Source organism: Mytilus californianus, unplaced genomic scaffold (assembly GCF_021869535.1).
Source record: "Mytilus californianus isolate M0D057914Y unplaced genomic scaffold, xbMytCali1.0.p SCAF_1, whole genome shotgun sequence".
NCBI classification, from domain to species: domain Eukaryota; kingdom Metazoa; phylum Mollusca; class Bivalvia; order Mytilida; family Mytilidae; genus Mytilus; species Mytilus californianus.
The window spans coordinates 26,112,304-26,125,741 of record NW_026262581.1 but is presented as its reverse complement, the minus strand read 5'-3'; the positions used below and the strand labels follow the sequence as shown (position 1 = coordinate 26,125,741).

Sequence of the window (13,438 nt, the reverse complement as noted above, 5' to 3'; positions counted from 1 at the left end):
CAATCAATACTTACTAACGTAGACGCCACCATTCCACAGCTAGAATTTAGAACAATTTTTAAAGGCAAAAATGATAGTTATTTTTTTGCTTCTAAAATCCTTTGTTAAGTCAAAAACACGAATACTGACAGTTGACCGAACGGAGGCAATCGACTAGCAGTATTTATGTTTTTGATTGGCAATCAATGCCACCCTTCCACAGCTAAGCATTTACAATGATTTTATAGATAATTTCCCCAAATGACAGTTATATTTTGCTTCGTATTTTGTTCATAAAGTCAATAACACAAATATTGCCAGTCGGCCGAACAGAAGCAAACACGTTTTGTTTTCGATGTACTATTTTTCCAGCATCCCCCCCCCCCCCCCCCCCCTCCCAAAGAAAGAAAAACAAAATAAAGGTTTTTATCCCTTATGTCTAGCTCTATATGATTTTGAGTTATTTCAATAATGATTTTATTGAAAATGCCATGAATACTTAAGTATATATTTATTATCCATGTTCGTCTGACAAGGAAACAGTTGTACAGGGTTAACAAGAAAGAAAGAATTTGGTCAGTTATTGACATTTCCCATACATTTTAACTAGAGTAGTTGTATATATTATTTGTAGAATTGTATCCACACAAAGTCATCGGATAACATTATAATATATACTAAGTTTACACTACAAGTGAAGATTATTTACTGTTTTATATCACGGCCGTACCTGTTTGACTTTTCTTACTATAAAAACAAGATTTTAACGTGCTATGCATTTCTATTTTTGACTTGCATCACATGCTTTTCGAAGTTCTGTCTGATATATTTTTACTTGAGGACATATACGACACATTCAATTACTATTCTTCCTGAAATGCAACAAGATAAAAAGATTTAATTAAAACTGAAATAGGTAATCACCTCTAGGTTACATTCCCATTGTACGTAACGGTCTCGTGGTCCTCGACCGGGTCAAATCGAAGACTTTAATACTGACCATACACGACTCTCGTGGGTAGTCAAGGTCTCTACAACATCACCGAAGTGGTAGACTTTAAACTTGGCTTTTGCTGCTTCGCCGCTTAGCAAGATGTCAGGGTAGAGAACCAGAAATACTTTGGCTTAGTATGGGGTGTAAGAGCGTCTGGATAGGGTTTACAGAATAGAGAATAATGGACCAATACTGCAAAAATCGGCCAAAAATATAGAGAAAAATCGACCAGTAAAACAAAAAAATAGAGAATAATGTAGAGCTAAAATATATAAAAAAGAGAATAATGGGCAAAAAATATAAAAAATAGGGAAGAATGACGTGATAAATCAGTAGCGTGCTGTCGTTGTTTAAGTCTCCAGGTATTGACGCAATGTTGTCCGGTCCTTTTTGTTTTCGACATTTTGATTTTCCCGTTGTAACACATTCACTTAGATAGTACTCTACATTTACATCTTATTAGAATCGCAACGGTTTCTCCGAAGGTTTCCAACACGACGGATGCCACATGTGGAGCAGGATCTGCTTACCCTTACGGAGCACCTGATATCTCCCCATTATTTTGGTGCAGTTCGTGTTGCTCAGTCTTTAGTTTTCTATGTTGTGTTTTGTGTACTATTGTTTGTCTGTTGGTCTTTTTCTTTTTTAGCCATGTCGTTGTCAGTTTATTTTCGACTTATGAGTTTGAATGTCCCTTTAGTGTCTTTCGGCTTTCTTTTCAAAATTTCATTTTTGAATTGGGGGATCTGTGATTTCATAATGTCTCTATATATATATATTACTATCAGTTTACACACATGTCGAATGGTTAATAAGAATTATTTTAGTAATGCACAGTTATCCGGATTCGCCCACATGAATAGTGGGCAGTTTGAGTGTCAATTTTGATGGTCAGTTAAACAAGTGTATGAGTAACAGAAATACCATGCTAATCTCTTACTATGACCATTTAATATATGAAACCCTATGATTAGTTCATCTAATGCCTTATTATAAACAAATTTATCCTTATCAAGGGATTGTCGTGTATATGCCCATTTCAACAAATATTTCTACTTCTTAGGTTTACTTAACGATAAATTAAAAGTGGGTAAGTATATCACTAAAACAATGATCTTAATTCTACAAATGATATCATATGTGTAATACGGGTTCATCCATTTTGAAGTTAACTGTCGAATATTGTTCTTTCTGGAATACAAAAAAAAAAAGGTTTTTTTCAGCAGTGACAACTTAACTTAATATTCGACTCAAATTTTAGTGATATTGGATACTTAACTGTGTAAACAATTATAACTTTTTCTCTATTCTGAACTTTATTCTCGAGATAACAGAGAGGTAAGGAAGAAACAATTCTTAAATTCATTCGTAACTCTTAGGTTTTTTCCCTTGGCATATATAGTCTTTTAACTATAAAACCGGCAGATTGATTCGGCACACTTTTTTGGAATTTATTTGTTTTTGGTGCTTTTCGATATTGATTTGGACCTGCAATTGATTTTATCCGACAGCTACTGGTGAACGAGTCTCATGTAGACGAAACGCGCGTCGGGAATGCTAAACTATAAGCCTGGTGTCTTTGATGACTATTTCAATCGAACTCGGTTCTTACGTATAACTTCAACGTGAAATAAGACATTTTATCAGCTGGAATAGTTTTAAGATGCTCAGTATACTTAGGTACTGGTACATGAAAATACGGATATTGTTTTTATTTTAATTTGCTGTTTTAAAATTGAGGAAAGAAATTTGAATTTAGAACTGTATCTCCCTTATACATAGTTTACATTCCTTTTCAAAATTGACTTTGCATTTTGACCCTTTTTAGTAATCAACGATTGCATTAGGCTTTGAATTTTCAAACATTTTGGCCTCAAGCATCACTGAAGAGATAATAAATGTCAAAATGCGCTTCTGGTTCAGCTATCAACTCAATTGTTACCTTTAATGTTTAATTACACTGGGTCTTTATCTCTGCTGGTGGACTGGTAGTCCTCGAAGGTATCGTCAGTTCATCAATAGTTCAGTACTTCGGTATTGGCATGAATATACGGGAATTATTCTATTGAAATTTGCTGTTTTAAGATTAAGGAAATATTTTTAAATTAAGGAATGTATCTCCCTCAAGAACAGCATCTGATTTGGCTATACATTGTGTTTTTGTTTTGTTTGAACAGCTCTTGAACGTTTGTATAAGTCTTGAATTTTCTAATATTTCGGCCCCGAGTATCATTGAGGAGACATCAGTTGTCGAAATGAGCAAAAATAAAACAGTTAATGGTATCACCACCGCTATGTCTAAAGATATAGACCAGTAGAGGTTGACCGTCAGTCCCTGAGTGTATCACAAGCCCAGTAGCTCAGTACTTTTGGATTGGGATGAAAATACTGATATAGTTTTTTTTTTTATATTTGCTGTTATACAATTAAGGAAATAATTTTTGAATCAAGGAATGTGTCTCCCTCATGCAGAGCTCTGGTTATTTGTCCGGATTTGGCTATACAATTTTGGTGTTTTTGGCCGCGAACATAACCAGCTGAACCCCATGTATCATTTAGTGCATGAATATTACATGGAGCTATACAAAATACTGTCAATCTGTACTTTTTTGCAGTGATTCATCTGTTAACGTCCGGCATCATCTAACAAGTAATTATATCATTCGAAGTGTGCATTATATGTCTCGCTTGGTGCAATTGCACACTTTTATAGATTTAAACTCAGTAGAAAATAGTTAACTGCTACTGCTGAAAACACATTTATCCTTCAAGTTTATGATTGATAGGAAAGTTACATTTCTTGAAGTAAAACACAACAGTACAGAACTACGATAATCCCACGCCCTGTGAGAAATTATAACAGGTTCTTGGGTGTATCTGACTGGTCTTATTTCCACAATTAATCAAGATAGATAGAGTAAAATGGTATTGTTTCTACAACTTCTGTATACCAGAATAATGACTTTTCACCTCGGTTTCCTGTCAAAACTATACTAAAGCCTCTAATTTGTTTGTTTTCATTATAAAAGTTAATAGTCGTGATCCGTAATAAGAAGGACTTTTAAATGCTAATGTTTGTCACTTCCAAGACAACTTTGGATTGTAAAATTTAATCATAAGATTATATTTATTTCTGCAAAAACGTTAAATTCAAGTAAGTGCTATTTTCTATTATTATCATATTTCAAAAAAAATTTATAGACAAAAAACGAGCTTTTTCTTTTTAATTAAAACAAATGAAAATTCTTCAATTCATTTCAATAATCTCTAAAATCATGACTAGAGTATGTCATTGGACCTAAAGAAACCAGAAATTTCCGACAGAAAATCTTACAAGATCGAAACAGTACATCAACAAATAATCGTTTTGTTTCATCTTGGGACAATGCTATAGAATATCCATGTCTTTGTTCCATTACAATGCATTGTTTTTGTTTTTACTTTGTCTCTCGTTTTAGTTATTTTGTTTTTGCTTTTATAATTTGATTGTGTTAATACTACATATATTAGTATGCAATGCAGTTGCCATTTTTGGATGCTGAAAAGAGAGCATGTGTCTGTTCAATTCCTGATATATATTTGTTTATTTGTATAATTGAAGTGTGACTCGTTTGACAGTAGTCATCATGTTTTCCAGACTACGGGCGATTTAGAGTTTAACTTTTTGTATTGTTGAAGACCGTATAATGACCACTAGATGTCTTTTTTGTGTCGTTGGGTTGCCATATCATTGATAATGATATGTATATCACATCTTCTTTTATAAATAAGCCAATAGTCTTGCCTTTTGGACAAGTACTAACCGTTTCAAAAGTAGGACTCTCTACTGCAAAGGAAGCTTTGCATAAAGTCAATTATTGACAACCTATTGTAACAGCTTGCTTTCACTGGATTGTGATTGTTTAGGAAGACAGACATAACTTGTAACCAATAATACGTCTATAAATGGTCACGTGTTATCGATTTTCAGGGCAAAGACACTCGTATCAAAGTGTCGTCAAACAGAATGAACTCTGGCACAAATCAGGATTAAATGTATGAATGAAACAATGACTTAAGGTTAGCGTGACCATACTTTTTGTTATTGTTTCATGTTTATGATCTATAAATCTGTTTATCTCGCACCTGATCGATATGGTTAATGATTTGTTGTCAAAATATAATCATTACAAACAAGTAAATATGTCAACATATGACGCATAGATCTGACCGCTCGATCAGTTGACTAGTCCAGTTTTGTTTAGTACACCATTTATGACATAAACAGTCCAGATGTTGCCGGATTGACAGACTACACGCATTTTAAAAATGATATGATGTATGAAAGTTTATCTTTTATGGACAATTCCCTATTCCACTGGTCGAGACAAATAGAATGAGGATTTATATTAAAAAATTATATTTAAACCTCACCATATGTTCATTTGCCCATCCCCAATTAGGACCCCTACATGTGTAGTTTTTAGAACTATCTTAAAGATTCTTTCTATTTATGAGAGTCTGGATGGGGGTCCTTCATTTCTGTATTCTTAAATTTTTCTCTATTCTTCTAACGTTTTGACCATTATTCTCTTTTCTTTATATTTTAGCACCTCATTATTCTCTATTCTTTATAATTTTGGTCAATTTTTCTCTATTCTTTATATTGTTTGCCCATTATCCTCTATTCTGTAAACCCCCCATCCAGACCCTCATATAAAGACTGGAGATTTCAAGCGTGTCATACTGTATAAACGCATGTCTGTTGTCGAAGACGGCGTGATGTTAACCTCTTTCTATGTCCCTTTTTAATTGCTGGGTAGTTGTATGAATGATATAGACCCACTTCCACATTTATTCATAAGGAGAAGAAAGAACGAAAGAAAAAACTACACAACGACAACCACATTAAGTGTGTGGCGAAATAATAAATATGTGTAGGCGCTCAGCAAACCCTAACTCCACATTGTGTAAACATGCAACTTTTAAGCCACTTAATTGTGCAATAGAGGCAGAAGATACCGAAAGGACATTCAAACTCATAAGTCAAGGACAAAGTGACAACCGCCAAAGCTGAAATCGACAAATGACAAACAATAGTCTACAAAACACAACATGGAGAACTGAAGACTGAGCAACACGAACCCCATAAAAAACCAGGACCAATGCTCTTCAAAATATTCAGATGCTGCAATTAATTTTGTTAGGTAGCTTGTGTTTCTTCGTGTTTAATTTTAACCTCAATTCACATACACTCATTTTTCTTTGGCAGTCCTCATCATGGTCGACATACTTTGCAGAGCCTACCTATTGTATTAATTGAGCTGCGTCGGATAGAAATCGACTTTATGCAAATGAATATTAATACATCTGTTAACCTATTTAAGAATGAAAAAAATCTCTTCGGGAAGTCTGTAACTGTTTGAAAATTGAGCTGTCATAAGAACTCTACAAAACACACCAGCATTCACCTTTTATTTCGTATTTGAATGTTATAAAATCAATCAATGTCGTATACATGTACATGCATACGTGCACTTACATAAGGTCGATTTCTATCCGACGCAGCTCAATTGTTAATTTGTTTTTGTCTGAATTTTCATAACATATTTGCCACTGGACATTAGGCAAGCAATATTCAAGTAACCAGTCATTCATGTCCAGGGGAACAGGAAACGTCCCTCTAGTTTAACTCACAAATTATAGAATAAATCGTTGCATTGTTGTTTAATGTTTATTCTATCAACATGGGATTGAACTTAGTTCAAATCCATATTTATACAGATCTTTAATGCTGCTTGGTTTTTTTTTAAATTTCTCCCAAATGTAAAACCATGCAAAACTTAAATTCTAGTCTGATGAATCAATTTGTATTTTTCAGGCGAAGAAGATGTTCCCCTTGGGGAAGGTATTGGTGCTTTTGATTTTAGTATGTTCATCAATAGGTAAGAAAAATATTTTTACTGCGAAAATTTTTATGTAGAGTGATATATACAACAATCTCGTGAAATAAATGAATCAAAGCCTTTTGTGCTTGTTGTTGTTGACAGTTGCTGGAAAGCCTTGCATATGGAAACGGCACCTAACATCAACTTGTCGTTGCCATTTGCTTGAGGGCCTTGTATGTGGAACGGTACCTAACATCAACTTGTTGTTGCCATTTATTTGACGGCCTTGTATGTGTAAACGGTACCTAACATCACCTTGTTGTTGTTGTCATTTGCTTGAAGGCCTGCATGTGATAACGGTATCCAACGTGTTGTTGTCGCCATTTGCTTGAAGGCCTTGCATGTGGAACCTGTACCTAACATCAACTTGTTGCTGTTGCCATTTGCTTGAAGGCCTTGAATGTGGAAACTGTACCTAACATCAACTTGTTGTTGTTGCCATTTGCTTGAAGGTCTTTGCATGTGGAAACTGTACCTAACATCAACTTCTTGTTGTTGCCATTTGCTTGAAGGCCTTGCATGTGGAAACGGTACCTAACATCAACTTGTTGTTGTCATTTGCTTGAAGGCCTTGCTTGTGGAAACGGTACCTAACAACCTAACATCAACTTGTTGTTGTTGTCATTTGCTTGAAGGCCTTGCTTGTGGAAACGGTACCTAACAACAACTTGTTATTGCTGCCATTTGCTTGAAGGTCTTGCATGTGGAAACTGTACCTACTATCAACTTGTTTTTGTTGTAATTTGCTTGAAGGCCTTGTATATGGAAAAGGTACCTAACATCAACTTCTTGTTGTTGCCATTTTCTTGAAGGCCTTGCATATGGAAACGGTACCTAACATGATTTCAACCTACATTAATACATACATAGGCGTTTGTAGATAGCATGACAGGCATAATCAACAAACAATAGATATCAATTGGTAAAGTCTGTTTGCAAATACTGTAATTTGTTGCCAGATAAATGATACTCTTATTCAACAAAAATATACAAAAAAACAAAGTAGAACAGAGAAGAACACCAAATCTCTTGATATTTTTAGGAAATTTTGACATGGAAATGAAAGATGAACTTGTAAAAAAAATGTTCTGCGTAACGTATTTTGAAACCGCATTCTGTCCGAGGTAAAAGAATCAAAAGTTGAATTCGATGATAAGAAGTGAGTTGAAAAGCTTTTTGTTATCGGAAAACATCTAATAACAATATTGTATAACAATAAAACATGTTTCCGCTTCCGTTTGATTTCTTTGCGGGAAATGCCACTTGAAAACAAAAAAAGTGATGTGGTTTTACACTTTAGACTCAAAAGAGCCTGTATGGCTCACCTGGCATTTCAGAATAAAATGGGTACAATGCAATAGGAATATTTACTGATGGTTTGAACCGTTTCTGACAAAAAATGATAAAAAATTGTTTTGCAATATGTACAACAGATCACTGTGCCTTAACCTTATCTTGAATAATTAGAAAATATTGTACTAGTACTACCTGATGATCATTTAGATGGGAAAAAAATCGGTCTAGCAGGACATTTGATCAATTATCAGGACAATTGCACTTTGGATTATCATTATGTTTTGTCATATATCAAACATATCTTTCGGAAATGCTAGCTGCATTTAAAATCAGAATATAACAAAAAAGGGAGATTTGATATGATTACCATCAAACAACTTTCCGTTAAGAACCAAAGGACAATTATGGGCAAGTTCAACGGTGGTTGCGTGGATGTACTGAACAGAATCCTCTCGCAAATTGTCGTACCTACTTACTAATCTATGTCCCTACTAAATGTGAAAAATAATGATTTCATATGCCATTATTGCACATAAATCAATAATTTATCGTTTCACATCTAGTATGAATTTGAATTTGAAGGAAAACTTGTGGAAATCGAGAAAATAGAAAAAATGTTACTGCTGCCTTGTTATACTATGCAGTCTATGGAACAAGACGAATAATGATTTCTCGATTTGCTCTTGGTAGTTACCGACTTCTATAGCATTCTTTATATAACATTAGCTTTACTGGCATTCCTAAACATGATTTAAACATCTGCCAATACTTTATTGTTGTATTTACCGGGTTTTACCTTCTTAACTTTCTGATAGGATCATTCAGCTTTCCACTGTAACAATAATTCAAAACAATCAAAATAAAACTAACCATTATTATTTTGATATTAATTTTCTAAACAGATATCAAACAACAAAACAGAAGAGTTAATTATCTTTAATCTCATACTGCATATTTCATAAATCAATTTTGTGGCGAAAATTATCGAAATGTGCGGGGTAACAGTATCGACAGAGTGTAATTATTCAGATAACGATTTATATATAAACTACAGTTACATTTTACAGAAAGTTGAATTAATAACATCAGATAAGTATCCAAGAGACCCGCCTTTCCTTCTATTTGGTTAATAATCTGAAAAATCTTGTTCATTCTTTTGAACTGTAACGGATTATAAAAGCTAGTTTATCAAAGTTGAAAATCTCCTGGGTTATTTTGTGTTTTTAATGTTTTATCCATTAACCCAATAATTTGGTACAGAGAGCATTGAAAATTTAAAAAACGCACTTTTCTGCTAAAAATTAAGGTTCACGCTAATCTTTTAATGCTGGTGACATGTTGTACCTACAACTTCGATTTTCAAAAAGCCATATAATATTCCAGTTGCATTTAAGGAAAGGCTGTAATATTTTTTCTGTCTATGAAGAAATAACCTCAAAAATGTGGTGCACAACGAATAACCCGCATAGCGCGTTATTTAAAAGTGTGCACCACATTTTTGAGGTTATTTCGAATAGACAGAAAAAATATTGCAGTCATACAATTTGATTCTAAATTCCATTTTTAAGGAGAGGAGTTAATCATGAAAAAAAACGTTTGATGACGTCACGGTCACATGACAAAATGATGTCTATGAGCTTATAGACAAAACACTGTCAGCCAATCAGAAAACGTGTTACATCCAAAATTAAATTATTTCAAAATAAACACAATCATATTCTCCAGATTTACCCATTTTCAGAGCCTCAAGAATTTATATCTTATTATGGTTAGTCAGTTGTCCTAAATATCACGAATGTTCAGTAATACATCAATCAATCAATCAGTCAATATATATATTTAATCAATTAAGTTATTATTACAATATCAAATACTCTATCGGATTGTATATAATTAGATATGGACTTTTTATTTATAGTTTTAAATGTCAATATTTCACATTCTTCCTAAGCTATCATTTTTGTCTGTAGTTATTCCTGGTTAATTGGCGCCAAAGTTTTAATTCGTTTGTCTAGTAAATTTTCCATTTAACGTGTCGCGTGTTTGAAATCTGAAGAGGTATACATACATGTCCTTCAAAAATACTTTAAACCCAGTTTATCTAACATGTAATCCTGTTGCTTTTCTTTGTTTATGATTTTGATAGTTATCATTGAAAAGGGATTTGTGTTCAAGAATGACAAATAGCTGCACCGAGTTCACCTATCAAAGTTTAATAAGGAAATGACGCATATGCGGTACAGCAAATACTTTTCTGCACAAGAGAAACCTGAACACGTGTTCAATGCCAGATATTTAATCTCACTGGCTTTCAATTTCTACAGAACAATAAATCAAGTACTGCATAATAGCAGGATATGCTTAATCTTCCGTTAAAACTGGTGTCCTACTGTTTTTTTTCCGGAGTTCGTATGCCCAAGTCTGAGCGTATTTTGTTTTGTCGAATGGCTTTGGAGTTTTCGACATTTTTCATCGGTTCTCCTCTAGTCCCTTCCGTTGAAAAGGTTTAAGGTAGCAAAATACAGTTAGGAAAAAAATAACAAAATTTACACTTATAAATTTTACCATCCCCGTTTCTTTGCTTTCTTGCAAATCAAGCTTACTGTTTGTGTTATATATGTGAATATGTATGTAATAAGTATCTTCAATAGATTTGATTTAAAGTACTTAAAATGGTTAAATGTAATTTCGTTTTTGGTGTATCCATGGCAACAATCTGCATTTATTTGCTATAAAATATTGCAAAAAGGGTTTTTAAGATGTCCCAAAATTTGATCAAAAGTAGAATTTCAATTCCTTGGAGCGATACTTTTTCTGAAACTATTGATATTTATCTCTCAAGAAATCAAATAAAAATCATATGTCTTCCGTCTCATTTTTTTCGTAAAATTGCGTCAAAAAGTACGTGTGAAAAAAAGTGTTTGTTAACATTACATTAATTTCTGTACGTATGGCCGGCTTGGATATGAAAATACGGACTGTCAATCGTGTGAACTAACTTTAAGTGTTTGTTAACATTACATTCATTTCTGTACGTATGGCCGGTTTGGATATGAAAATACGGACTGTCAATCAGAAAATAGCCTATAAAACATGTGAAAAATAATCTTGATGTTCCTATGAACACACTTTAAAGTTTTAATTAGTCATCAGCTGTCTAAAAATGAACTTTATTGCACAATAACTTTCATACTTCAAAAATACATCTCGTTGGCAGTCCAACTACTGTACTACTAGCCAGTCATCACCGAGGTTGCGAGTTTAATCAGGTGCACTCGACTCAAATCTTAATTGACTAGGATTGTCAGTTTTCCTATCGAAGGTCGGTGTTTCTCTCTGGGCACCCCGGCTTCCTCTGCCAATAAAAACAATTGAAAGTGGCGTTAAACACCAATCAATCAATCAATCAAATCAAATAAAAAATACACCGGGGCCAAAATGCGAAACTACACTCCTAACTGTGTATCATGTGTATTGCTACCTATGTTATAGATCCAAAATAAAGATGCAAGCAAGGAACATAGGAGTTGCTTCTCCGATTGAACGTTGCAATCCAGTGGCTAATATCAGAAACAAGATTTAACCTGATAAATAAAATCCCTGAAACTTTGAAGAATTTTGAGATAAGAGAATTTAAAAATAAAAGAACGTTTTTGTTTTTTGAATTTTTAATCTTGTAATACTTAAGCTATCTCGCAATTATATAGCTATGGGAATATACTTTAAAATTATAATTGCACAAGACCACAAATTACAGTCAGTATGAAGCGACATGAGCAGATAAGCCAGCAATCATATCATTTTATTTCATCTAAATCGTTAACTTTTTGGTACAAAAATATTTTTCGAAAGTGCAAAACCATCATAATTAATTCCGTTGTACTTCAAAGTGTAAAATGAACTTAATTTATTTTCAATGAGAAATTCCTTCTTTAAAGTACAAAATGCCAAGTCTTGAATTGTAAAACATGTTTCGTTTCAAGAAATATTTATCAAGGTGGGTAACTATTTAAGTGAAATAAACTCGAAACGATTAAGAGGCATTCCTTGATTTTTGCTTTCTATTGCAAAAGTTTATGTACACGTATATACTTAAACTAATTTCAATTGAAACAATACACGTAATTTAACATTTATTGTTTAATGAAAATTCAACATTCAACAGCACATGCATTATTGAAGACCGAGTGTTGACTTTAGAAATCTTTCATTGGTTGCCGCCTCGTGGATGTTTACCTCTTCTTTTATTTATCTAGGTAACAGGTACATGTATCAAATAATATATATCTTTGAATACACTGATACCACAAGAAACCATAAATAATTAAGGCTACACAATTCCGAATTTGTTGGAGTCAACTCTAAACGGTAGTGCGGTTTTTCTCTCGAGTCGTTTATCAGAGGATGAAAAAATGAGAGCTCATAGACTGCTGTTTTCAACCGAAATTCCGACCAAGTATTGACATCAAATCATTCGTGTACTCCCTTTCTACCTAATATGCCAAAGTATCGGTATTAACTTCGTATTGTATGCAGTAACTTGTTTAGATTTCACTTTTACTCGTTCTAGCTTTATTTGCGGTAATTAGTTTATGTTGTCTTTTGGTATGATAGAATATTAGATAATTGTCACACATTAGTGATTCTTCTGTCGCCATATAACTTTCAGGGAGAAAAACACCTTTTCAAAAATCATGACGTAATGTCAAATTCACATGGATTTTTTTCAGTGCTGAGATTTTTTTTTTTAGAAATTTTAAACAGTTCTCTCTATATTTGTCTGCTGCATTGACAAGTGATATTGAACTTCGTAGCTTTGTGTTAGAAGAGGGTGTGGATGGGGGTTTACAGAATAGAGAATAATGGACAAAAAATATAAAGAACAGAGAAAAATAGACAAACAAAAAAAAATAGAGAAAAATGAGGTGCTTTTATAAAGAAGTATAAAGAATAGAGAAAAATAGCTTAAAAAATTCAAGAATACAGAAATGGAAGAATCACCATTTAGACCCTCCTAGAATTGCCTTAGGTAAAATTATACTGAAACTACATGACGTTATGAAGGAAATATTAAGGAATACATGTACTCTAGACACCATTCATTAATTATATTCATCAATAGTATAATTTATTAGAAAATCAATGTGACACTTTATTTAAATGGCACCTATATATAGTGTGCATGAGTATATATAGATTTTTAAATTATTTTTGTTGATTGTAAGAACCACCTGTATATAAA

General features: G+C 33.2%; 1 protein-coding gene across 1 annotated transcript in view; it reads left to right on the top strand.

Moving 5' to 3' along the window:
• The window catches only part of LOC127718086 (uncharacterized), a 64,615-nt gene that overhangs the window by 9,281 nt on the left and 41,896 nt on the right, over positions 1 to 13,438 (top strand). Inside the window, exon 2 of the mRNA XM_052223983.1 lies at positions 6,834 to 6,897. Within this exon, the coding sequence (XP_052079943.1) occupies positions 6,843 to 6,897 (55 nt within the window). The 5' untranslated portion in view covers positions 6,834 to 6,842. The remainder of the gene's footprint in view (positions 1 to 6,833; positions 6,898 to 13,438) is intronic.